Source organism: Eschscholzia californica, unplaced genomic scaffold (assembly GCF_041429995.1).
Source record: "Eschscholzia californica isolate CP2 unplaced genomic scaffold, dmEscCali1.0.p SCAF_2, whole genome shotgun sequence".
Classification (NCBI taxonomy): Eukaryota; Viridiplantae; Streptophyta; class Magnoliopsida; order Ranunculales; family Papaveraceae; genus Eschscholzia; species Eschscholzia californica.
Genome location: NW_028238309.1, coordinates 64111714 through 64138229, shown reverse-complemented (window position 1 = coordinate 64138229; position 26516 = coordinate 64111714). Strand labels below are relative to the sequence as shown.

The following is a 26516-nucleotide window of genomic DNA, read 5'->3' as shown; positions in this document are numbered from 1 at the left end:
AAAACGAAGAAGAAAAGAGAAAGATGAAGTGTATGAGGAAGAAATACGAAGTGAAAGATAAAAAAAAATATATGTAAGGATAACAAAACAATTCAAATACAACAAATAAGCGAAAAAAAATACATGGGGTCAAAACAGAAGTCTGGACAAAATTGAGCACTAAAAAGACAGTTGGTTACAAATTAAACCTAAAATTATGTGTCTTCCTTATAAAATACGGGCCAAAAAATAATTATCCTTCCAAAAGGTCAGTCAGAAAAAGAGGATAAAAAACCATGCTTTTGGAGAGTTTCTAACTTTTATTTTAGGGTGCGGGAGAGATATCATTTACCATCGAGGCTATTCTAAGTTGAGTGATAGTGTTTAAGTGCAAAATAGTTAATAACTGACCCAGGTTATAACATGGTTAGTCTACATACAGACCCGCCTTGTTGATAATGAGGTCAATGGGAAAAAAAAAATGTGGGAGTTAGGCAAACAAAAAAAATCCTTATACGACGAATCTGAAAAAAAAACGAACTAAGAAGTTATAATGAGATTTCATTCAGAGTTTTAAATGAGCTAAAAACCTAGAAACTTCGCCAAAGGCCTATGACCTCATAGCATTTTTTTGGGCTCGGCAAAGGACTCAAGAGTCATTACATCATTTCATCACATTAATTACATCAGGACTTAAATACAACATGTGGATTTGATGAGCACATACACCGTCAAAATTGACACTTGGACCCTAAAAGGCCATCCTCAGGAGCCTTAAAGCCCGTCTAGACTACCATTACTTTATTTGCCCCTATAAATACATCGGATAAACCTTTGGATACTCCACCAGAACTCGAACCCATAACCTCTGCCTTGAGAGTGGGATGCGAAACACTGGTCTCAAAGGCCAATTTGCAGCCAAGTAGTTTTGATTTAGATACCCACAAACTTAATATTGTAGGGTTCTTTCTCAAATGGCCCCCAACTTTGCGACCAGCTTCCTGCCTAGCCCCCTACTTTATCAAAAATTCCCATATGGCCCCCTTTTTAGTTACCGTTAACTTTCCGTTATCCAGTCATCATTTATCTCTCCTCCATCTCATCGCCTCTCTCTGCCACCTCATCGTCTTCTCCGGCAAGGTCGCCGGTCGGCCAATTTTCCGGCCGGCAACCTTCAAACCTTTTAAAAAGTTTTTTTTTATTTTCAACATAAACAAAGGGAAAACTCGTGACCTAGAATCTATGTTGTCAAAGGCGACGCTTCCCCGCGCCTAAGCGTCAAAAGCGATGGGTAAACAAGGGTGTCGCCTCTTTTAGAGGCGATTTCCTCGGGTGTCGATTTGAGACGCTTAGGCGAGCGCCTTTAGTCGCCTCGAGGAAGCGAGCCCTGGTTTCCTCGGGTGTTGACTTTAGTTTTCTTCTTCTTTTACAAACATAATCTGTTTATGTTCTTCTTTTACCTTCTTCTTCTTTTACAATATAAACTATATTTATTACTTCATTAGTAGTACTTGTTTTGTTCATTAATATTTTGAGACTTTAACACTTGAAGTCTTTCATAGCAATATAGTATACAAAATCAATAGTTCACTAATTCATTAACACTTTGGGACTTCATTAATACTTTAATAGTACTTGTTTTCTTCTTCTTCTTTTACAGTATACACTATACTTAATTTCTTACTTCGTCTGAGGCGGTCGCTTAAGCACGCCTAAGCGCGCTAAGGCGAGCCGATTGGTCTCCACTAATAAACAATTGGCATTTAGTTGAAACAACAAACATAGTAATATTGTCTTGAGATAAAGACTATTACATACAGCAAGACCAAAAGATGTAAATCATGATAATACAAGGTAGCATGACATACCTGCCCTATATAGAGAAAACGAGGTGAAAAATCACCTTTCACATTAGAATCTGAACTGAAACATATCGTTTGCAGCTTCAGAGGCTCTTGGAAAGCTTAGTACCATCTCACTAAATTTTTTCATTCGTTTCTCTGTAACCGATGATTTTGGTAAACTACTGAAGAGCTCCAATTTCTGTAAGACAACAGAGTTCTTCAACAAAATTTCCAAAAAATTGAGTTCATTCACGCAGCCCGAAAGTCCTTCAATCTTGACAAACTTGAGGTGATAGAGAATACACGACAGTGAAGATCCTACTTCCCAATACTCTACGTTGTTTTCTAATCTCCATGTTATCTAAACACAAACAACGATAAAATTACGTGACGGAACTTATGGACTCTCGAACTATTTAACAAATCAAAAGTAAAGCATACAAGATATAGTGTTGCGAGAGTTACCTCGTCAACATAGGGAAAATGTAGGTCGTCACCCTCCACCTATATAACAAACAAAGCGCAGTGTCAAGATAAGGTTAATTTGCGTAGGAGGCAGAGATGAAACAAAATTAATATACTCAATAAGTAAGACATTTTTATTACCCCATACACTTTTAGTGAAAGATATTCAATATTAGGAGAAACCTGCAGCACGTATGTTATAGCACGAAAAGAAGCTCCTGAAAGCCATGTATCCATCTTAAAGCGTCGTAAATTGCGAAATTGAATGGGGGGACTGTAAACTAAATCAGGCACTCCCATCATAGCCTGAGCACATAAAAGGAATATATATATATATATATATATATATATAAGATCCATTTGGTTAATCCATGTCTGAATGTAAAGATGTATCCATCTTCTGGCTTTTCTTGACCCGGAGAGGATAACATATACAGAATAGGGGGAACTGTAAGTTATATATGCTAGTTAACCCCTTAGGTCAAACAAAATGCAAGCATTGTAGCTATCTTCTCAAAGACGAAAGGGAGGAGGCATACACTGCAAGAGCGAAAAACAATCTAGATAGTACTAAAATTAATGGTACGTTTGGTTGCAAGATTCATGAATCCACGGATTCATGAATCCAAATGGTTTGTTTGGTAACCAATAAGAATTCTAGGATTCTTGCTCCTTAATTTAAAATCCTTTGGTTTGTTTGTCTATTATATTTAGATTCTTACAAAATAAGATTCTAATTAAAATAATATCCTTCAAATTCATGAATAATATCCCAAAAACAAAACCTCATCCAAATATTGTCTCTAGGTATCTGAAATTTCATTTAACCTATTTTTTTACGAAAATTTCAAAAATAGTTATTTATTTCTACAAAATAATTATTTTAAAAATATTATTTTTTGGAAAATTATTATTTTTTTCAAAATCATTATTTTTTCAAAAGTCATTATTTTCTTCAAAAATCATTATTTTCAAAAAACATTATTTTTTTCACAAAATAGTTATTCCTTCTACGAAATAATTATTTTTCAAAAATCATTATTCTTCAAAAGTAATGATTTTTGAATAAATAAAGATTTTTGAAAAAAATAATGATTTTAAAAAAAATAATGATTTAAAAAAAATAATGATTTTTGAAAAAAATAATGATTTTTGAAAAAAAAAAATTTAGTTTTTTGAAAAATAATGATTTTTGAAAAAAATAATGATTTTTGAAAAAAAATAACGATTTTTTAAAATAAAAAATATTTATTTATTTTTGAAAAAGAAATAATGATTTTTGAAAAAATAATGATTTTTAAAATAATTATTTTGTAGAAGGGAAATAAGTTTTTGTTGATTTTAAGTTTGAAATTTAGGTTTATTAATCCAAAATCCTGACAAATCCTAGGGGGTAGGGTGGGATTTTGGTCCAATACAAATTTTGGAATTAGGAATCCTTAGGATTTAAGAGTCCAGGGATTCTTGTTAGCCAAACAGACCAAAGAATCATGATTCCTACCAAATCCCACTTTTGATAGGAATCCTACTTAGGAATCCTGCAACCAAACACACCATAAGGTTTTAACACCTTAGGTGCTCATACAGTGAATCATACCTGTCATACTTGTCTTCAATTAGAACATTGAATGCAAACATTTAAGCTTTATTTATGAAGAGAAGAAAGGATGGATGCAATTATACCTCAAGGAAGCCAGCTGATAATTTAAGATCCTTTATGTTACGAAGCGCTCTTAGAAAATCCATCAGACTTTGAGCATATGATTCTTTCAATGAAAAATCTTCAAGTGCTTCGCTTTCATTTAATTCCATTTCAATATCAGCAGTTTCCAAGCAATCAACGTTGTCTAGATTGTACTCTTGTTCAATGTAACCTTTGCAAGAGAAGAATCTAAGTTGTGGCGCATATACAATCACAATTATGACCTCAGTTTCCTCTAGAGATTTAATTCTTTCCAGTGTAAGATGCTTAAGGTTAGGAGAATAAATGTAGAAATCCATATCACTATCTATTATACAACAATCGTCTAACACCAAAGTTTCCAAAGATGGACTACCCGAGAAGATCTTATTAGTTAAGTTCTGATCAATTAAAAGCCCACATAGCCTCAAATCTTTAAGCTTAGGTAAATCCATTGGATATAAAGTAAGGTATGAAATATACCCATCCATGGAAGAGAGGGACAAATACATCAATGAAGTAGAGGTAAAGAGAGATGGAGGAAAGTGAAAGTTAAATTCTTCAGGTAAGCGAATAGTTAGCTCTTGAACATTTCTTCGTACAGCAACAAGGATCCATGTATAAATATGGGTTGTTTGTGTTTCCCATTCGGAATACGTACAACAAAGATGAATTTTATTTATATCAAATGGATCACGAAGAAGCAATACAGTGTCAACAAATCTTATGAACCGACTAATCCATTCTGTTTCGCTCGAATAAAACATCATATCATAGAAGTGTAGATTGGAGAGTGATTTCCAGAGAGGTCTCCATCTGTTTGAAAGAAGACTGGTGGTATTAATAACATGTCTTGTATCATCAAGGAAGGAGAGAATGTGAAGAATGAGTGAATCAGGTAATTGGCTAATTCTATCTTCAGTACTATTAGAAATTTCCATCTTCTCTTTTTCCTTTCTTCTAACTTTTGAATTTGTTGTTACTACCATTGTTCCTCACAGCTGAAAAAATACAAGTATATAGACAATCACAAAATCAAATATGGGGGTGTTACCCGGCCTTCACATTCGTTTTCCCGATACAAGTATACATAGTTCGAATTCACATTCATAGCATGGGGATTTACCCGGCCTTCACATTCGTTTTCTCGATTAGATGGGCCAAAGGAAAAAACATCACTGAGACTTTAACTCTAATTTCCAATTTGGGTTTTCCATACATGCTCTAAAGGTCATTATTACTAGGTAGGCTGACAGATTGGTAGATGTGTTAATCATACCTAAAATCTGACCTAGACTAAAACAATTTTACCCAAATTATAGCAAAATCAGTAATCACAGCAATCTATGGAAAAATCAAATTCAAGTAATTACTAGCAATCAGTAATCATCACATTAAAATCTAGGGAAAAGTTAGAGCAAAATCAGTAATCAAACCTAAATAATTACAACAATTAGGGTAAGAGATTAGGGCAAAAATCTTACTTCACAGTATATATATAGAGAGAGAGATTAGGGCTTCAAGTGATGTTTTTTTTTTTTTGCTTCATTAAGCCCTTGCTTATAGTTAAAGCAAGAACCATCTTCGCCTACAAAGTCATCTCTTAAGTCAATAAACTATAGGGTCAAAGTCATCTCAAAAGCCAACAAACTATAGGGTCAAACTTGGTACCTCGATGCGGGGGTGGAATTGGGCGAGTATTGTAAGGGCGTCCACGAACACTTGAAGCATTTGATCTGGCGGGTGGATCACAAAACTTCAATCACTGTTAAGATGAACCGGTTATTGAGCGGGTAACTTTGAAATTTGTCTTGCCCATTACTGACGCAAGTCTATTAAAAAGCTCGAGTAGTTTGGATATGGGTGATCAGGTAAATCTATATCTTGAAAGGATTCACTTCTTCCTTCCTCTCCGTTTATAGAGTCTCCAAAGACCTTTTTAAAATTCTAAAGAGGCAATATGAGACTAATTCCATGCCCAAGGATGTCCCATCCCTTCTCACTAAACTACTTTGAAAAGATCAACTTATTTCAAACCCAACAAGTAAAGATCAACTTATTTCAGCCACAAATTAGACTTATTTCAGCCACAAATTAGCAGCAAATGAAGAGTAATTCACACTCAATGTGCATAATAATAATATTCACCAATCAGTCCTCATCGGATATGGAGGGTTTTTTTTAACACAACCTGCTCAAGAATATCAAGAAATAGCAGAGGCTGCAAAAGGGCACAAATCTGGCCAAAGAGTCAGACTAGAGAACATAATAACAAGTCCACCATCATTCATCAAACTAAACACCAAAAAGAAAAAGAACAATATTTTTTACACTTCAAAAACAAATAAAAACATACCAACTCTTGGTCTAAGGCCAGCTTATTTTCGGGAAAATAAACAGTATAGATAATTGTAGTTCTTAAAAGAAGATTCAAAACAAGGTGGATAAGATGGATGATGAGAAATAGAAGTCAAGAAGGGGACCCCAAAACACAAAAATAATCTTCAGAAGTTTTCATCAGTAAATCGGAGAAGGGAATGAAAATGTCACCGACAGAAATTCATATGAAGGTAAACTCTATCCGACACGAAGAGGCCATCTGAAACGTTAGTAGCTTTTGGCGAAAATTACTTATCACGGGAGGAGTAGTATCTCGGCAGTCCCAATTAATCACAATAACCACTTCGTTCAAGACTGAGGCCTTCTTCAAGAGAAAATCAAGAAATCAGCTCGTTATAACGTCCTTCAACTCCTACAATTGTGATAACTTTGAGGCGATGCAGCATGAATGGGCTCGACACCACTTCTCGAAGATTTTGAATCACTGAATCCGACCCTAACTGAACAATGTAGCGAATGATTGTCGTAAACAAAATATTAGCATCTGAAACTGTTCATAAAGTTGTAAAAAAAAAATTAACAATACTGAGTTGGTGTTACTTACTAAATTATAGCGATACATTGGACGATCTAAAGGATCCTGCAAAATGAGCAAAGTTTAGTGTTTAAAGAAGGCAATGACTATATTCATTTTGAGAGAGTCAAGAATTGTAGTAATCAAGCTGTAAATAAACTAACAAAAAGCATGGGTAGAGAAAAAACCAAGGGTTTTATTTATTACCGTATGGATTCGCACGAAAAGTGTTTCTATATTAAGAGCTATCTTCAACAAGTATGTCACTGCAAATAAGCATGGTCTTGAAAAAGAAGTCTTCACCGCTAATCTTTCAAGGTCATTCAGTCGAAGACGACGATTTTGTACTAAATGAGGAGCTGCTGACAGAACCTTAGTGCAAAAAAGAGGAAAATAGTAAGATCTTCATTTACGAAACTATGTACTAAGTATATACAGTTAACTTCGTTTAGATAAAAAAGAAAAGATCCATACCACAACAACCATGGGCTCAGGAACTAAATCCATCGCATTTTGAAGTCCTTGCAACAAATTCATTATAAAATAGGCATAGCAATTTTTGACGACTCTAGGAAGATATGAGTGCATTACTTCATTCATCAGAGGAGTAAGACGTGAGACTCTTCTTACCGCTCCTACACAATCCTTGATATCAACATAAGCATGTTCAAGAGAAGAAAGGCTCTCCAAAGCAAAATTGTGCCACATTTAACCTCTGCAGGAGAAGGATTTGAGATTCGGAGCATATAATTTAAGACACCCGATTCTGCTATCACCCAATAAAAGTTTATAGTCCTTCAAAACGAATAACTTAAGTGATAGAGAAGATATACTACTGGCATCCACAACACAATTCTCTATGATTAATGACTCAACAACTTGACAGCTTGAATCTAGCTCACTAAACAATTTCCCATCTCTAGTTGAAAGCGAATTAAGCCTTAGATACTCGAGCTTCGGTAAATCAATTGCGTCAGGTAGGGAAATGACCGACTCGTCCCTACTACCCAAGTTCAAGTCCATCGTCTTCAATGACTTACAGGTAAAGACACAGGGATGGAGCTCAAAGGTATGATGCCCCTTAACAGAAAGATGAATAACTAGCTCTTGTAAGTTGAATTCCAAAGCCATACAGATCCATGCATTAATATGATTTTTAATATCAGAGGCATGCTCATGGTTGTCATTCCAATTAAGATGAAATCTTTCTATATCACACTAACGTAACATGAGCACCTTGCCAACAAATTGCACGAAGGCATCACCACCACATTCAGTCTCCGAACTGAACTCATTTATGTCAAGCTTAAGAATAGGGAGTCGTCTCCAAAGATGCATCCATCTTTTTGACAAAATGCAGGTTTGGACTGCATTTTTTATGCCAATACAAGAGATAATATGATGAGTGATGGGATCAGATAACTTGCGGAGTCTATCCTCGCCCGAACAAACAGGTGAGCCTCTTCTGTCCATGGAGTTTTTGTTGCAAATCTGATTTAATGAATAAGTGTTAGTAATCTTAGATTGATTGTTGGTGTTAAATAGAAGTCAGAACTCAACTACACGATCAATAAAGAACAGATTTTAAAGTTCACATTACATAAATATCTATACAATCAAATTCTGAAGATGAAGTAAACCAAGTAGGAATGTATGTCAAATCTTACAATTTAAACCGATCTTTTGCAATTTGATATCAATCTCGTTTAAGGGTGAATCTTATGATGTTTGTTGTATCTAAAATATCCTTTTTAGTCGATTCAACTTCCAGCATTGTTAAGCCTAACTAGATTTGAATTGAAGATATACATTAAAGGTCTAGGATATTTGGAAAATAAATAAGGTATTATGCTTGAAAATTTGCTACTTAAATTGTTGGCAAGGTTATCAATTTTTTTGGTGCTTTTGACTTGTCGAATGTAAATTACTAAATGTCATAGAAGTTTATCAGACACACGAAAAATCAATTCATAATCCAATAAACATTGCCAAGTAATATTTTGAAATCATCGCAAAAGGTGAAGGGCTTAAACATTGTTTATCTAGAAATTATAATCTTAATCATTAATCATGTTAGCTTGAGAGAGGGAGAGAGAAAGACCTGAGATGCAGAATTTTGGTGATAATAGTGAACTCCGAGGCCAGGAAGTTGATTGAGAGCTCTGCCGCAAAAGAACAATTTTGCACGGGTAAAAAAATCTGAAACCTTAGTTTATAGAATTAAGATTGAAGGAGGGCAAAACCCTAGTTAACAATCCCTTAAATACGGCAAATATCGTCATTAGTCATAATGTAATAACATTCCAACTTTTTATGATTTGGTTAAAAATTCAGTCAATGATAAAACATATATGGAATTTGGTTTAATTTGTCATTAATACAATGATATCGATCCAAGAACTTTGACACATAGAAAACCATATAAACACCATCATAGCCAAGTGGTAATATTTCCACATAACCAACTCGTATATTATAGCGCAAGAAATCTAGTATACATTTTGCTAACTTTAAGAGGATCAAGGGTTCAGTCCAAAAGTAAATGTTGGAATTTAATTTTATTGCCTAGTTAGCACATTTTCCCATCTTCATATTTTTAACAACATTAAAAAGACCAAAGTGATGAAGGGAATGTATTGACTCTTACCGAAGAAATGAGCCATTCCAAACTCAAAAACTCCATCATTTGGCAACTTGTTGATGTGTATCTAGCACTCAAAGATAGTGAGCTTCTTTTTCCCAACCTCTTGGTTTTGCTAAGTAACGATCTGATGCAACAAAACGCCTGACAGTGTAAGTGTAAAATTAAAAGGTAAAACAACAAAACTTAGTACAAAAATTGCGAAGGAGGTTAGATAAAATATCGCATTCAATCGTGTTAGAGGATTCTTATTGTAATAACTTAAAGATGATTATGGGTCTGTATGGGAAGAGGGAGTTACCTCAAATGTGCGAGTCTGGTGGGTCAAGGGTGTCATTGATTATGTAGAATTTGCTCTGGATGACTCCGAGACCTGACAACATTTTGCTACAATCACACATCTCTTGTATGACAATATGAATTGTAAAATTAAACAACAGCATAGCCTCTCATCTAAAGAAGATGGCCGACAACGAATTAGCATATTTGAACTTTTGTGTGTCCATCTATAACCAATTGGCTTTTTTTATAGAATGAATATATATTCTATAACGAAGAGCTAAAAGATAAAAGCAAAAAAGATATTAATCGAATTCACTCAGCATTACAATCGTCGATTTCAGAACTATTAACAAAATGACAAGACCTTAAATAGGGAATGGATTGAGAAAGGAATCGTGTGGTTCTCTTCCGAGTCATGCTTAATTCAAGAATACTTTTATTTCTACCCACTAGTCAACATTTGTCTCACATCGAGATATAAAGTTACGAAAATTCATCCTTAAAGTCCATGAAAATTAGAGGGATCGTCCAATAAAATTGGTTGTTACGACAAAATCTTCCTAAAAATATTACTTAACTTTTTCGAAGATTCATTATAATCATTATGTCATATGATATAGATACATCACAGAATGATATAAGCACATAACTACCATGAAACATCATTACATAACATATAAAATAGAAATATCTTATAGAGGTTGGCCATTTATAATATAATCTGATATGCGGAGAGCTAGTACATCTAATGTTATATTCGAGGGCGAACTTCACTATTTTCAACAGGACCCCATTGTAACTACTTCCTCCTTTCTCTTCTCCATCCGCCACCGATGAAGAATGAAAAGGAAACCATATTTTTTAAAAATCTCAAACGCCCGAGGTAGGCTAGGCTGGCGAGGGCACACCCAAACTGAGGCATGTTGTTAGCATGGACCACGCTTGGAGTAAGGAGATTTTATGGTAACCATCACTTTAATATCCCTTTTGGGCTTTCTTTCTAACTCTCTCATCCCTAACATAACTTCTACATGCCATCAGTCCTCAAATCTTGCATCCTATAAATAGAGTTTCTACATTCGTCAGAAAAAAACTTGCACAATTTCTTTCTGGGGTTTCTTTAAGGACTCCTCCCAAGCTACCACACTATTATGATGGGAAGTCTCTTTTCTCTAACTCCCTCATAACCTCTTGTTTGTAGATTCCCTCAGCGGGGAACACTCCAAAGCATAAATTCCCTCTTTCTTCACTATCTTCAGAAGAAGAAAAACCCCTCTCGTTTCTCCTCTTAATCAATCGCTAGTGCCCATAAACAGGCCCGACATGTTGGCATGTTGAGCATACGACAAGCTCCTACATAAGCCAACAAGGTGGACTATGTGGCCCAGCCATGGTTTGCGTCAAGCCTCTGACAGCCTGACTCACTTTACACCACCTCATTCTTGCAAACCCTCTCCAGACATAAACAGAATAAAAGCAAGTAGTCTGGAATGTGACTAGCATGTGGTCAGACCCTTATTAAAATTTTAGACCTGAAGTGTGAAAAAGAAAACACCACCTAAGACATTCCAAGTCCAAGTTTGTCCGATCCCTTCTCACGAGATAGTTCTTCGACGACATATGGTTATTTCTTTACACCATTTCACCCACAAAATAGCAACAAATGAAGAAAAAGTAATTCATACCTAATGCGCATAAAATAAAACCATCAACCAGTCCACATCGGATCTCAGTCTTACCCTTCACTCTTTCAAAATAATGGAAGTTTTCTAGTTTCAACACAACCTGCTCAAGAATTTTAAGAAAATGAGGAACAACAGAGATACAGAAAAGCACAAAGTTGGCGAACCAGCCCCCCTAAAGAGCATAAGTCCATCATCATTCATCAAACTAAGCATGGGAATAGATATTATATTTCATAACTCAAAGACAAAGAAAAGCATTCTAATTCTTGGTCTAAACTTAATTTATTTTCAGGGAAATGAGACAGCATATTTAATTGCAATTCGTATGGGAAGATTACAAACAAGGTGAATAAGGTGGGGAATATCAAATAGAAATCAAGAGTACCCAAAACGTGAAGTTAATATTTAGAAGTATTTGTCACTAAATGTCGAAAAGGGGATGAATATTTCACTTACTGGAATTCCTAAAAAGGAAAGTGCTACCAGACGTTCTAGACTATCATGATTTTGACACCTGAAGAAGTTCTTGACGAAACATATAGCACCAACTTCTTCAACACCACGGCATTCTTTAGTAAAATTTCCAGAAACACAACGGCGTTCTTTACCTGGAGAAAATCAGAACAGTTAATTAAAATGGCTCTGCTTTTCTCTCTCTGCCCATGTTGTTAAGTGCGTAAAAAAACATAAAGTGCTCATCTGCTTGATGGTTACCTTATCCTTCTGATATGGGTATTCTAGCTCTAGCATTGAGCAGCTTAGTTTGACTTCCTGGTAATCTGGTATTATAAAAAAAAAATTAGATGAAGATATATCATATATTGATGTATACCATGGTGTATTTTTAGGAGAAAGAACACACACGTGGAGACTTGAGACTTGTTACCTTTTCAATTTCTCCATGAAGTGATTCCATTTTAGTAAAGATCTTGAATAAGAATGGTATTGCATCGAAATATCGTCTTGAAAGGCATGTTCGGAGCTTCAATTATCTGAGATTGCAAAACTGAATAGGTTCACTTCCTAGTGAGCTGAGAGATCGTGAGATAACCTTGAAGACTAAATAAAAGAAGATAAAAAACCAATAGAACAATAATCAGAGTTCATTCTTAAGATGCATAATAAAAGATTGACATCATACGACAACTAGGTGTTTGGATTACTAGACTATTGCTGAAAAGAATCATCATGACTCGAAAATGTGGTTCCTTTTTAAATCTCGCGAAAACAAGTTACTCAAGCAACATACAATGTAAACATCGGACAGTTAGGCATATCCAAATCACTTTACTTTGAGATATAGATACCAAGTGGTGAGTGATAAATTCTATTAATTCATAGGGAAAATAAATAAAAACCTCAACTAACACTTATTCATTGGATCAGAATTTTGCAACAAAAACTCCATGGACAGAAGAGACTCAATTGTTTGTTTAGGCAAGGATAGACTCAGCAAGTTATCTGATCCCCTCATTCATCGTATTCTCTCTTGTATTGGCATAAAAAATGCAGTTCAAACCTGCATTTTTTGTCAAAAAGATGGATGCATCTTTGGAGACGACTCCCTATTCTTAAGCTTGACATAAATGAATTCAGTTCGGAGACTGAATGTAGTTGTGATGCCTTCGTGCAATTTGTTGGCAAGGTGCTCATGTTACGTTAGTGTGATATAGAAAGATTTCATCTTAATTGGAATGACAACCATGAGCATGCCTCTGATATTAAAAATCATATTAATGCATGGATCTGTATGGCTTTGGAATTCAACTTACAAGAGCTAGTTATTCATCTTTCTGTTAAGGGGCATCATACCTTTGAGCTCCATCCCTGTGTCTTTACCTGTAAGTCATTGAAGACGATGGACTTCAACTTGGGTAGTAGGGACGAGTCGGTCATTTCCCTACCTGACGCAATTGATTTACCGAAGCTCGAGTATCTAAGGCTTAATTCGCTTTCAACTAGAGATGGGAAATTGTTTAGTGAGCTAGATTCAAGCTGTCAAGTTGTGGAGTCATTAATCATAGAGAATTGTGTTGTGGATGCCAGTAGTATATCTTCTCTATCACTTAAGTTATTCGTTTTGAAGGACTATAAACTTTTATTGGGTGATAGCAGAATCGGGTGTCTTAAATTATATGCTCCGAATCTCAAATCCTTCTCCTGCAGAGGTTACATGTGGCACAATTTTGCTTTGGAGAGCCTTTCTTCTCTTGAACATGCTTATGTTGATATCAAGGATTGTGTAGGAGTGTTAAGAAGAGTCTCACGTCTTACTCCTCTGATGAATGAAGTAGTGCACTCATGTCTTCCTAGAGTCGTCAAAAATTGTTTTACCTATTTTATAATGAATTTGATGCAAGGACTTCAAAATGCGATGGATTTAGTTCTATTGCATGTGGTTTTCGTGGTATGGGTATATTACTATTTGCCTCTTTTATGCATTAAGGTTTTGTCAGCAACTCCTCATTTACTATAAAATCCTCGACTTTCACTGAATGACCTTGAAAGGTTAGCTATGAAGACGTCTTTTTCAAGAACCTACTTATTTGCAGTGACATACTTGTTGGAAATAGCTCCTGATATAGAAAACTTTTTGTGCAAATTCATATGGTAATAAATGGAACCCTTAGTCAAACGACTGAACAAATGAGAGTAGTATTGAAACAACCCGAGTAGGAATCAGCAATGAAAGCTCCTAATAATGGCAGAAGAGTTGCTACACCAGACTTAAGTTAAGAGGTTCCCCCATGTTCCGCAAAACTTTATCTCTTCGCAACTTCAAAACCTGATCAACATAAATATAATTAGTTTTATCCCACATCGCCAAAACAGTACATTATGTAAATTAAATTAGTCCTTGCCAGACCTATCACTAACTCTTGGCTGAAGTGGGTTACCGAGTTGGTTTTCACTCTTTAGATCTTGAGTTTGAGACATAGATATATGTATTACCCTTCCAAGAAAAAGTCAGGCTCAACAGACTCTGGCATGGTATCAGTGTACCAGAGCTAGTGTTTCATAGAGATGTATTTGAATTTTGTCACCTTAGCCCTTAGGGTTTGGTTAGAGGGCCTTTGGGCATTATAATTTTTAAAGTTAGTTTTAAAGGGAATTAGGCCAAATAGACCTTAACACTTGTGTACAAGTGAGAAGAACACAAAATCATGAGATGGAGGTACATATATAATTACTAATGATGTAAATTGATGATTTTCTTCCTCCTACTTTGATGGGTATTTTTTTTCTCTTACATGATCATCATTCATCAAGAGTATGGACTTTGTAGGATTCTCCATTGGTTCTTATTAAGAGAGTGAAATGAAGGTGCTTTGTTATGGATAGATGTATATATATATAAGAGATGTGAAATGGGGAAGTTTGTTTCAATTATTTTGATTAGGAGATTTGGTTTTGGGATGAATTTACAAGGAAACAAATACAAAAATGTGATTGAGAAAGTGGAGTGTATTAAGCCATTAGGTAATGGTGGGAACATGGGTGGGTGGAGTTTCACTATTCTTTCTCTTTCTCTCTCTCTCTCTCTCCAAATACTTCATTATTTATTTCTCTTCATCTTGAACACTTCAAAATTAATCAACTTTCATTAACAGAGATAATTTTTATGCAAATAATAAAAACATAAATGAACACAAAAACAGGAACCCAGATAGTGATTTAACATGAGAAAGTATTTCAATCTTCCACATGGTGAAAAACTATTAGTTGATTATGATGCAAGATGGGGATGGCAAACCTAAATGTATGATACTTAGACAGATAGATACAGACAGAGAGAGATACCTGATATGGAGGAGGTGGAGGAGGAGAAGAGTGTTGGTAATGGTGGAGAGGGTAGAGGTTAGTTTCTGAAATGAGAAATGAGAGGCTTAAATAACCAAACGCCGACAAGGAGGACCGAAGGGAATGGTGATGGAAACCCTAAATCTCCATTTCTCAGACAAATTAGGGAAGTGGATTTGTGAAGGATAAAGATTAAACACTAAAAAGTTAAAAAAAAAAAATACTGTATCAAGGAGCGTCAAACCCTTGCCATCTTTGAATATTCTACCATACTCTCACAATATGTCACCTATAAACTATAATGATCTTGGACTAATAGGAAGCAATCTCTTTGTAATATACATGTGTCCTTTGAGTATTCACTAGTGATGAGGATTCCGAATATCAGACATTCAAAGGTTCCACAACTAAAAGAAATATCAATTATTTGGTATCCTTCCTTTCTTCACGAAACCGAATTAAACCGATTCTTGAAATGTCTTTCGCAGGAAAAATGATATTAGAATCAAACTGATTCCCGAAATGCCTTTCACGGGAAAAATTATCTCGTGTGATCTTCTCTCTCTCTCTATAAACGGTTATTGCTTTTTCTCATCTAAAACGACTTACAGATGGTCTGTGACTTCCGTGAAGTAATTAAATTGGGATGAAAGAACTAAAAGTGAATCAAACAGTAATATTATGAGAAAAATGTCGGTTGTCTTGAGATTCAAGGACAATTTAATCATTGTGGGACAAATTATTCAGGAAGTACGACCAATAAAGTGTACAGCAATGTAGAATAAATTTGCATTAGTAAATGATTGGCAATATTGAGTTTGACTATCCAAATAACGCACACAATAGATTGTTGGGGAGAAGTTATTGTATTCGATTAACAACCTCAATCTGACAGTCTTAATAACTCTCTGTATCATCCATTAATTACTTAGGTGTATATATATATATGTAGTAATTGAGATCCTAGAGGTCACCAATTCTACTCAGGAGGGAAATTTCGCTACTCTCGTGCAAAACATTTGTAGATATATTGTACAAATGAAATATTTTCCTTTAAAAAAAAAACTTTTTCACTTTCCGAATTCGATCAATTAGTCACAGTGGCTCCTAATAGTATTATAATTTTTTGTCTCCTCCAAACATTCACCCATCCTTTAGTTTCTTCTTTTGTTAGTTCTCCCTCCCATCAACTCTCTTTTGAAAGATTTTATAGGGTTTTATCTTTCTTGTGAATTAGGGTTTCTACACGCTTGTCATTTGGATTTGAAAATTTGAAAGTAGTTGACATAATGGGGTACGAATCAATGTTGAACGAAATTGCTCCTGTTTATTCGAATGATTTTGAAAAGAAAACGAGGGAAGAAGAGAGCGAGGAAGAGATGAAGACGATAAGATCTTCCTGGAGAAATAGAATCCCGACAAAATGGATCGCTAACACTGAGCCGTCCAGCAACCCTCTGATGGCGACTTGGAAAAATAGTATGTTTGGAGGAAAATTTTCGTTTTCTCACCATATGAAATATTATTCCCCAGAATTTTTTCTTGTTTTCCCAAAACATCGACCTTTCTATTATTCTTAAATTATTTTAATTTGTTTTCATTCCTCCATTTCATACATGTTTTCCGGCTGCCATTTAGTGGTGTTTAAAACCCGGGCTGACCCGAGAACGGCGTGGGCCGTACAGGGCCGACCCGCCATGTATGGAAAACGGGCCAGGTTGACCCAGGTTCATTCCTGGTCCCGAGTTGACCCTATGTTTTGGGTCTGACAGGCCAGACCTAGTCCGACTTGTCAAAAGCCCGCTTTTTTTTCCTTCTTTATTTCTTAAGATTCCATAGTTTAATGAGAAATTGAATAAGGGTAATTACTTCCAGAAAGAACTTTCAAACAAAATCATTCTTAAAAGATTCATTTCCATAAAAGAAATTCAAAACATTTTTCTTAAATTTATTACTTATTTATGTAAATTATGATTATTTCTAAAATCGCTTCCACAAAATATTCAAAAAATCTTTCCTAAACTTATTAACTTATTTATGTAAATCATCCTCTATTAATTATTTCCAAACACTAATTTTTTTTGGGTTTATAGTCCAAAAAACGGGTCCTAATAGTACATATAATCCTCTCTAATTCTATAAAGGGTTTTAAAACCAAAAAAATAATATAAATGGATATCTAGTCCATTTGGTCTCATCTAGAGAGAAAACACAAATCTCTAGAATAAATATTATTTCATAATCCCTAATCTAACCTTTCCATATTTTATAACTGATTTATCTTCGAAATCTAGCATATCTTTTTCCATATTTATCTCTCATATTTCTTTCCAATCATGTTTCTATTCAAAGTAAGGATATCTTCATTATTATCTTCCATATTTCTCTCCAATCATGTTTCTATTCAAAGTAAGAATATCTTCATTATTTTCAGTAACGGAAACTCTTTATTTGATCTCTCTAAAACCGATTTAGTTGACAAACCTCCATTAAACTCAGAAAATCTTCTTCTTCTACATTATATTGCTGTCCAAATTCATCATTTATCAGGTTTAATACTTTCGAAATCTTTATAAACACCATTGTTAATATCTAATATTTTCTCTCTCTAAAATTTTCATAACTGTTTAAGATCTTTATGTTTATTCCTTATTCAATGATTCCTTCAAAGTTAGTATGTTATGTTTGCATCCAGTGATAATATCATATTTTTTAGATCTATGTTTAATCTTCTGTTGTTTCTTATATTTCGTGAGATCAGATTATCAATCATCTATCAAATGTTTGGTGTTTATTTTCTTTCTCTCTCTTAAAATTTCATTTATGTTTTTAATCTTGATGTTTAATCCTTCAACTTGAGTTTGACATTATTGCAATCAATCATCATAGCAGATATCTTTAGATTTGTATATAATTTACGTATAAGTGCACATAAATTGTGTATTATTTATTTACCATTACGTGTACTTTTCACCCAAAACAGTAGCCTTGATAAGATTACCAAACTACTCAAAACCTTCAAATGTTGTCAAAATTTGACAAACATTATATATAATTTACGAAACTGTACATGTAGTTTATAATACAATATATGATTTTTTTTTCTTTAATGTATGTGTATTTATGTGTGTAGATTTGATATACCAGATGAAATTTCAAAGAGAATCGTCAAATCAAAGTGAGTCAACGAAACTAATGGAGAGTACATGGATGGGCACCATTTTTGAACCAAAGAAGATTTTGTACTTTTTTTTTGTAACAGAATGTAAAGGATGTGTAATGTAAAAGAAATTATGTGTAATTTATTGAACAAGACCCACATACATTTGATAAATTATGTTGTATACTTGACAAATGATGGTTTCCTCGTCATAAATAATACATAATTTACGTATTTGTTTCCTAATTTGTATTCTATGTGTATTTATGTATGAGTAAAAACGAAAACACATGTTGCTTTAATGTTCCTAGAAAAAAATACTATTTCCAAAACTGAAAGTTAAGTGAGAGAAAGTGATATATATGTTTTGTATATTAACCCTCAAATCACGCTAAATTGATCCTTGAAACTATACTATTTCCAAATCTGAAAGTTAAGTGAGAGAAAATTGATTTGAATCGAAAAAAATTACATGGTAAGAGAGAGAAAATTGATTTGGTTTCCAAATCTGTAAAGAGAGAAAATTGATTTGGTTACGATTTTTGTTTTGAATTGATTTGGAAATAGATTTGCTTTCCAAAACGGTTAGAAGATAGAGAAAAATCAATTTCGGATTTATACGTTAGTTGTTTTAAATCCCCTAAATCACGCCCACATTAGAAACATTCCAAATTCACCCTAAAAAATTAAAAATCCCGTGATTTTTGTAGAAGGGACATGGACGGTAGTTCTCTCATAAAGAATGGGTTATTATGTCCATAATGTAAAAGGACTAAATATCCATGTTTTGAGAAGATTGGATCATAAACCTTTTTTGAATATTATTTTGGTCTATATACCCACGGACTCATTTTTAAAATCACTCCACAAGATCTTTTCAAAAAACATTTCCTAAACTTATTAACTTATTTAAGTAAATCATTATCTATTAATTATTTTCAAAAAATAGTTTCTAAAATCACTTTCAAAGAATCTTTCTAAAAAATCTTTCTATTTATGTAAATCATATCCTATTAAATAATAACTATTCCCAAAATCTTTTCAAAGTTATTTCTAAATCATGTCATATTTATTATTCTCATAAAAATCATCCTAAATTCATTCCCAAAAAATATCTCAAGAAAATCATTTCTAAACTTTGGATTTATATATTTCAATATAAACTATAGATTTATATGGAAATAAATCATTTCTAAATCATGTCTATACTCGGTCCCGAGCTGGGCCCTTATAGCTAACCCGAATTGAGGTCTGGCTGGAGACTATTCCAATTCGGGTTGCCTAGGCGCGGTCCGGTAACTGATCGACCTAACCTTTTAAGCAACACTACAGTACCATCACTCCAATTAAATCAGGGAAGTTTTATAGAACCCCTCATTTTTGTTAAAAGGCCTCTCTATGAACCCATTAACTGGGTAAATAATCATTGATCTTGTTTGGTTCAAGGGCCCCTCATGTAAGGGTCAAAAACCCCACATTAAGGGTGTATATCACCCACATTAGTAATCTACATATCTCAACCCAAAATCTCTCTAAAACTCAAATCCCTTAACATTCTACTCTTTTTCCACCGGAATTGTCATCCATCACCAGCAACATTAGTAACAAAATAAGTTCACTGAAATTATACACCCCCCCCCCCCCCCCACATTGTTTCTACACTCATACTCCCTCCGTCCCATTTTGTTTGGTTGTTATTCTTTTTATGGATGTCCCAAAACGTTGTTCACTTTCTTTTTAAAACATTCATTCAAATATTAAAATGATGGCCCTTCCAAAACTACCCTTCAATTTCAATACCAATAAAATGTTCTGATTGGTTCCACACTTCTACCAATGTTATATTTAATGAAATATCTTAAATTAAATGAGGGTAATTTAAGAAAGTGTTTCTTTTTTGTCAACAATAAATAAGGTCTCCTTAATAAGTTGGACTCCCCAAAACAACAAACAAAAATGGGACGGAGGGAGTATCTAAAGTCACAAAGTATTTTCATTGTTCAAACCACCATGGATGAAACAATTTCCAAATATTTTGGGGAAATAGCAAAAGATCCCCAAAAATTAATTTCTGGACAAAATTTAGTCTCACAAGAGGAATATGAAAATTTCCGAAACACTTTTTTTGCATGTTTTATTATCTATTTGTTAGCTGTAGAATTTTTTGTATATGTTCAGTACAAAGCTCAATTCGGTCTGGTTTCACCGAATAATGTGAATTATGATACGGTGAGACCAGGCCTGTCAAAATTTCTCTTAGTAAAAAAATCTAACCGATCGGAAAACACAATAGTGGATTCATTATCTACGGTGGGCTCGAACCGTAAATATTTCATAATTCAACCTTAGCCCACAGAAAAATTGGTCCAGTAGCACCAGTATCTACTGGACCAATTTTCGATGGGCTCGGGCCGAATTATGCACCAATTCTTTGTGGCTCGGACCAAATAATGCAATATTTAAGATATGGTGCGACCGGAAAGCTCACTTGGGGGTTTTCTTCCTCTCTTGATGTTCACCCACTTCCTGGAGAAATGCTTCCAAAGAAGGTCCATGAATCTTCTTCCTTGTGTCGCTAACCAATAGATTCAAGTATTCAAACAATGTAGTTTCAAAAAATCGAAAAATATGAAACTTAAGATTATGAGGAAGATGAAAGAGGAGGAGATGAAGATGAAGAGACGGAAAGAGAAAGATAAGAGAGAGAGAGAGAGAGAGAGAGAGAGAGAGAGAGAGAGAGAGAGAGAGAGAACAAAAGAAAAAAAGAAAGAGAACCCGAGTGCGAATGAGGTAGAGATGAAGATGAAAATGACGGCAGTGACAGATTTTACAGAGTGAGAGAGAGAGAGAGAAAGAATGAGGGGGAGATGAAGACAAAAGAGGGGTCGGACTTTTGATCGGCGTTAAATTTGTCGTTAGATCAAACTAGAGAAGGGATTGCCTTTTACTGGAAGGTCTTCTAACCAAAATGAGATTGGGGGACGCTTTAAAAGAGGGGCCCTTCTAATAATAATGAGCCCCCTATAAACTATAAAAATAAGCTCATTCTCCTCTACCCTCCACTCTGATATCAGATGGGAAAGACCTAATTAGAAACAACTGTTTTTTTGCTTGATGTTGATGAAGATTCAAAATGCTACAATTGAGTCTAAGTCGAGTTACATATATTGTTTCATTTTCTATCAATTTTCTAGAACTACTATAAATTTATTCTCACACCATGTATAAACTTGATAAACTAGGTTCACACGAATACGGTCTTCACAAGACACAAGACACAACAAAAATATCAAAACTTGTATACATTGACATTGATTGAAACAAAAAAAAAGCTATACATCATCACTATAAAAATGCACTAGGATTTGCAAAATGAAGAAGATGATATCAAGCAAGTTTATCAATACCATCTGAAACAGAGTTTGCAGGTCTTGGAACATTGTTCTAATTACCCTAATCCACAAGGTTTCGTAAGATTATAGCCTACAATATTTTTCAGCCATCTACCCTACTCCTTGAGAATAACACATAACCCACTGCAAAATCCATCATGAATCTTTCGTCGACAAAATCCCACTAAGGAACCTGCAAAAATTGAAATATCAGAACCATAAAGGAATAACCAGCATTTTAAGAACATGTAGATGTTATTAGATACTTACAATTAAAAGTCACTTGTTATCTTACCTTCATTGTTTCTTTCTTCACATAAAAAGGACCGAGTTTTCACTTAGATTGATCAAAACAACCGTATTTATGAATATCGAGCCAATCTATATCCACCCGAGGAAGTGCTAGTCTAGATTAGAGAAAGGATGTAAATTATGATAACCCAAGTTAGCATTATAAATCTATTTATACATGGATACGGGAAAGTGACATAAAAGAAGATCACCTATTCGTATTAGGGTTGTTCGAACATGATCATAGTTGTTGCAGCCCCAGAGGGTCTTGGAAAGCTTCGTAGCATCTCATTAAATTTCATCACCCGTTTCTTTGTAGAAGCATGATGACTAGAGATAACCAATTTTTCCAAGACAACAGAATTCTTCAACAAAATCTCTAAAAGTTTGAGTTCATTTACGCATCCGTAGAGTTCACTAATCTCCACAACCTTGAGGTGATAGAGCATACATGGCAATGTCGAACCTCCTTCCATATAGTCTATGTCGTTTACTGAATCATTTGTTACCTAAACAACAAAACTTATTTATACACTGACAAATTGTTTAACAAATAATAAGAGATATCTAGTGTCTATGTTTACCTCATCAACACAGGGAAATTGGGGTACTCCAGCCGCTCTCTGAATAACAAACATTACATTGAGTTAAAACAACATTAGTCAATCTTGAAATCTCAATATGAAACAATATTGATGTAACAAATGACTAGGAATTCCTTTTATTACCATATCTACTAGAAACAGCGAAAGATATTCAATGTTAGGAGAAATCTTGAGTAAGTATGTTATTGCACGAAAGGAATCTTCAGTAAGCCATGTTTTTAGCTCCAATTGTCGTAAATTATTGAACTGAATGGGGGGAATATCTACTGTATCAGGATCTTCCATCATAACCTGAGGCCATAAAATGCAGGTATAAAGCGTAAACATCTATTTAGAATGATTCAGAATCACAAGACCTAAAAATTCAACAACCACTAAAAGAAATATGAAAGTATGAAACATATCGTACTCGGTTATCATATGCGGCAATATAAGTAAAAAAAAAACATTTTTCCTCCTTAATGTGATTTCTTTGGCAATGTGAGACAATGCTTCGAGGAGATAAAGAGATGTAGCTTTAATTCCATCCAATATATTTTAGTGTAGTATTTTATTAATTAAGGATATTTTATTTTGTTAATAGTATATTTTATTCAATTTGATTTTAGTAGTTAGTACTACAACTAAGCTGTTAAACTAGGAATCGGCTTGGGATCAGCCAAGGGCCGAGTCCGAGTCAAGGCCGAGTCGGGCCAAGTTACTCGGCCGAGTCGGGCCAAGTTACTCGGCCGAGTCATGGCTATATGTAAATAAGGTTCGAACTTTGAGCATATAATGACATATTGATTCTTATGTATTTTTCATGCATAATGTTTCAAACCGAGTGAAGTGAGATTCTTTTATAATATATAATATAAATGTTATTCTCTAATATATTTGTCACATAATTCTCAAAATACATTCTCAATTTCATGGAAAATAGTGAAAATTTGGGAAAGAAGGGAAGAATAAAAGGAAGGAAGAAAATAATATATTTTAAAAAGAAACAAGTGAAGAAGGAAATAAAAAGAACTAAAGAATATCAAACATGAAAGAGGAAAAGCAAAGAAGGGAAATATGTGGGTCGATAAGTCAAGATGACTCGGGACTCGGCCGAGTCTCGGCAAGAAACCCTAGTTTCGGAGGCTCGGCCAGTACCGGGGCGGGTTATCCCCGAGCCAGAGCCAAGTCCGAGTTCCACGGCCGAGTCAGACTGCTTAGACAACAAGAAACTAGTTTTTTAATAGTCAAGTTAAAGGACAACAATGTTTTTTCATGATTGGCCAACTTCTACCCTTTTGAGTGCAAGTTAAAGAAAAAGAGTGTAATGAACAACAAAATCATTACTTGTCACTCTCATTCTACAATCCATAATAAGAGAAACGAGACTAAGACAGTAAAGTGGCAAAAGTAAGACCAACTTCTGCTGATGCTGACACCCCTATACTGCTTAGAGAGACTTAGGTTCGGAGGTTGTACACCTACACTACACCTTGACACATGCACATTGAGGTGTGCCTTATTTCATTGGAGTAGAAATATTCCTAGGGTAAAATTAAGATCTTTTGTAGACATAGTTGGGAATTGGGAGTCTTATATTAGAAGATAAAAACAAATATTTTGACAAGACAGAGGCTTAGTGTTAAGTGTGATAGAAGGTCACAACTCCCAGCAACAGCTACACACAAAGAGCTTTCTAGAAAGCAGCATGACAGTGGAGAGTTCTATCCACCTGGTTCGATACTACAAATGCTAAAAAGAAAAAAAGAAAAAAAAAAACTAAGAATGTTTGTGCTCCTCCGCGCAGGAGCACTATTTTAGCATAGAGATTCGGTTTGAAAATAAGCAGTAGATATATTATATCTTTCATATAGGATCACATTAAATTTCTCTCCTGTATTCTGTACTAATGAGTGCATGCATGGTAATATAATCACATCTAGGGTACGAGTGAGCTCTCTCATCTCATTATGTCATGGCAGTGGATCAACTCATGCCCAAGGATGATATGTTTGTTTAGTAACTGATCTTCTCTATTTGGTTCTCTCTTAGGTTCTCTTATCTTGTCTATCATCACATTAGTTTTAAAGTTGAGAATCCTATTCAATTCATGTTCTAGAGGCACCCAAAATTCATACCACGAATGTTTTTCAGGTTACAACACCTTGTGTACATATCGCATTTGTCATATTGTGAATAATACGGGTCAGCCGTGTCTTATATACTTGAGACACCGGGAACAATGCAAGCATAAAGCTATATTTATTATAAGAAGAAAGTAAGGAAGCAAAATTACCTCAAGGAAGCCAGCTGATAAAGCAAGATCCTCTACGTTGTGAAGTGCTGTTAGACATTTCTTCATACGTTGAGCATATAACTCTTTGGTCGACAATGGAAGGTCTAAAAAATCTTCCAGTACTTCCCAGGGATCCTTTAATACTGTCTTAATATCAGCAGTTTCCAAGCAATCAAGACCATGTAGTTCATAGTCTATTGACATGAAATCCTGGCAAACGAAGAATCTGAGCTGCGGAGCATATATCTTAACAGTCTTGACCCTAATTTCCTTGCAGATATCAATGTTGTATATTTGAAGTTCCTTAAGATTAGGACAAGAAATGTTGAAGTTCATATCACTATCTTCTACATGAAAATTCTTTACAATCAAGGATTCCAGAGCTGGACAATTTGTGAAGAACTTATTAGACAAGTTCTCAGCAAGTAAAATCCCACGTAATTCTAAATATTTGAGCTTAGGTAAATTCACTGAATTTAGAATAAGCTTCGAATAATCACAACCATCATAATCTTCAGTAATTTCATATACATCATGACCAAGAAACACCAACTTCTCCAATGAGGTACAGGTAAAGAGACATGGAGGAAACTGTAACTCGGAAATATCCGGTATGTCAACGTATAGCTCTTGAACATTTCTTCTTACTGCACCAAGGACCCATGTATATACATGCGTGCTTATTGTCTCCCATTCGGAACTCCAACAATAAAGCCGAAACCTTTGTATATCAGAGTAATCACGAAAAATCATTACAGTATCCACAAATCGTATAAACCCAGAGGCTAATCCAGGTTTGGGCTCACAAAACACTTTACAAGTGAAGTTCAGAGTGGGGATTGAAGTCCATAGAGGTCTCCATCTTTTCGAAAGAACACTGGTTTGAATAACATATTTGGTATCAAGGAAAGAGAGGATATGATGAATGACTGAATCAGGCAATTCACTGATTCTATCTTCAGTATTTGAAATTTCCATTTTTTTTCTTTTTACTTTTCTTCTAACTTTTGAATTTGTTGTAACTACCATTGTTCCTTACAACTGAAAAACACAAGTAAATAGACAAACACAAATCAAAGATGGGTTTTTTAGATTATTAGTTAGAATTACAGTAAATGAAACAGGATAAGAATGTAAACCCTAAATAATGTCTCTATTAATCAATACACCCAAAATAATGTTCAGATAATCATCTCTGAAAACCTAAATGCCGGTAATTTTAGAGAGGGTACAGCTTACTTTCAGAGTTTCTGAAATACTGAGAGGCTTCAATATCCAAACGCCGACAAAGGAAGACCAAGGGAATGGTGATGGAAACGATTTGGTATACAAGTAACTGAGTAAGAGGTCAGGACTGGGGAGACCCTCCTATGGGAATTAGGACCTGCAGAATTTCAAAATTTATGTCCAGTACTAGCACTAATATTGAGACGCCAACAACGGGTAGTCTAGTAACTCCAGCTGGTCAGTGCATCTACTCTGCAATGTCATCATCTAGCAT

The 26516-nt window shown here is 34.6% G+C and overlaps 3 protein-coding genes across 13 annotated transcripts in view; all 3 read right to left on the bottom strand.

The window, feature by feature from the left end:
- Positions 1 to 12550, bottom strand: part of LOC147560244 (uncharacterized) — a 32858-nt gene extending 20308 nt beyond the window's left edge. The window contains exons 1-11 of one of the 4 annotated variants that reach the window (XM_086662392.1): positions 12378 to 12550; positions 12206 to 12262; positions 11948 to 12099; positions 11492 to 11591; positions 9826 to 9897; positions 9531 to 9651; positions 8985 to 9045; positions 7358 to 8374; positions 7091 to 7255; positions 6914 to 6949; positions 6665 to 6809 (exon numbers count right to left, since the gene is read on the bottom strand). In XM_086662392.1, coding sequence (XP_086518518.1) covers positions 6687 to 6809; positions 6914 to 6949; positions 7091 to 7255; positions 7358 to 7591 — 558 coding nt within the window. In that variant the 5' untranslated portion in view covers positions 7592 to 8374; positions 8985 to 9045; positions 9531 to 9651; ... (3 more) ...; positions 12206 to 12262; positions 12378 to 12550 and the 3' untranslated portion in view covers positions 6665 to 6686. Of the gene's footprint in view, positions 1 to 6544; positions 6810 to 6913; positions 6950 to 7090; positions 7256 to 7357; positions 8375 to 8984; positions 9046 to 9530; positions 9652 to 9825; positions 9898 to 11491; positions 11592 to 11947; positions 12100 to 12205; positions 12263 to 12377 lie in introns of those variants that run through there. The other 3 variants (XM_086662393.1, XM_086662390.1, XM_086662391.1) reach the window with 3 other exon arrangements.
- On the bottom strand, positions 1569 to 5643 carry LOC147560245 (F-box/LRR-repeat protein At4g14103-like). 7 transcript variants are annotated; one of them, XM_086662378.1, is made up of 5 exons: positions 5454 to 5643; positions 3972 to 4970; positions 2472 to 2594; positions 2289 to 2327; positions 1569 to 2184 (listed from the first exon to the last, which is right to left on the bottom strand). In XM_086662378.1, the coding sequence occupies exons 2-5, from the start codon at positions 4956 to 4958 to the stop codon at positions 1891 to 1893; spliced, it is 1443 nt and encodes a 480-aa protein (XP_086518504.1). In that variant the 5' UTR covers positions 4959 to 4970; positions 5454 to 5643; the 3' UTR covers positions 1569 to 1890. The 7 variants fall into 7 exon arrangements, with proteins under 7 accessions (XP_086518504.1, XP_086518507.1, XP_086518501.1 ...); XM_086662381.1 differs by having other exon boundaries at positions 2430 to 2594; positions 3972 to 4785; positions 5454 to 5606; XM_086662375.1 differs by having other exon boundaries at positions 2430 to 2594; positions 5454 to 5568.
- Positions 12551 to 21638: 9088 nt separating the features above from the next.
- Positions 21639 to 26516, bottom strand: LOC147560243 (F-box/LRR-repeat protein At3g58900-like). Of its 2 annotated transcripts, none has more exons than XM_086662372.1 (7): positions 26255 to 26516; positions 25016 to 26056; positions 22864 to 23031; positions 22720 to 22758; positions 22348 to 22644; positions 22140 to 22251; positions 21639 to 22037 (listed from the first exon to the last, which is right to left on the bottom strand). In XM_086662372.1, the coding sequence occupies exons 2-5, from the start codon at positions 26042 to 26044 to the stop codon at positions 22357 to 22359; spliced, it is 1524 nt and encodes a 507-aa protein (XP_086518498.1). In that variant the 5' UTR covers positions 26045 to 26056; positions 26255 to 26516; the 3' UTR covers positions 21639 to 22037; positions 22140 to 22251; positions 22348 to 22356. The 2 variants fall into 2 exon arrangements, with proteins under 2 accessions (XP_086518498.1, XP_086518499.1); XM_086662373.1 differs by having other exon boundaries at positions 22348 to 22628; positions 26255 to 26411.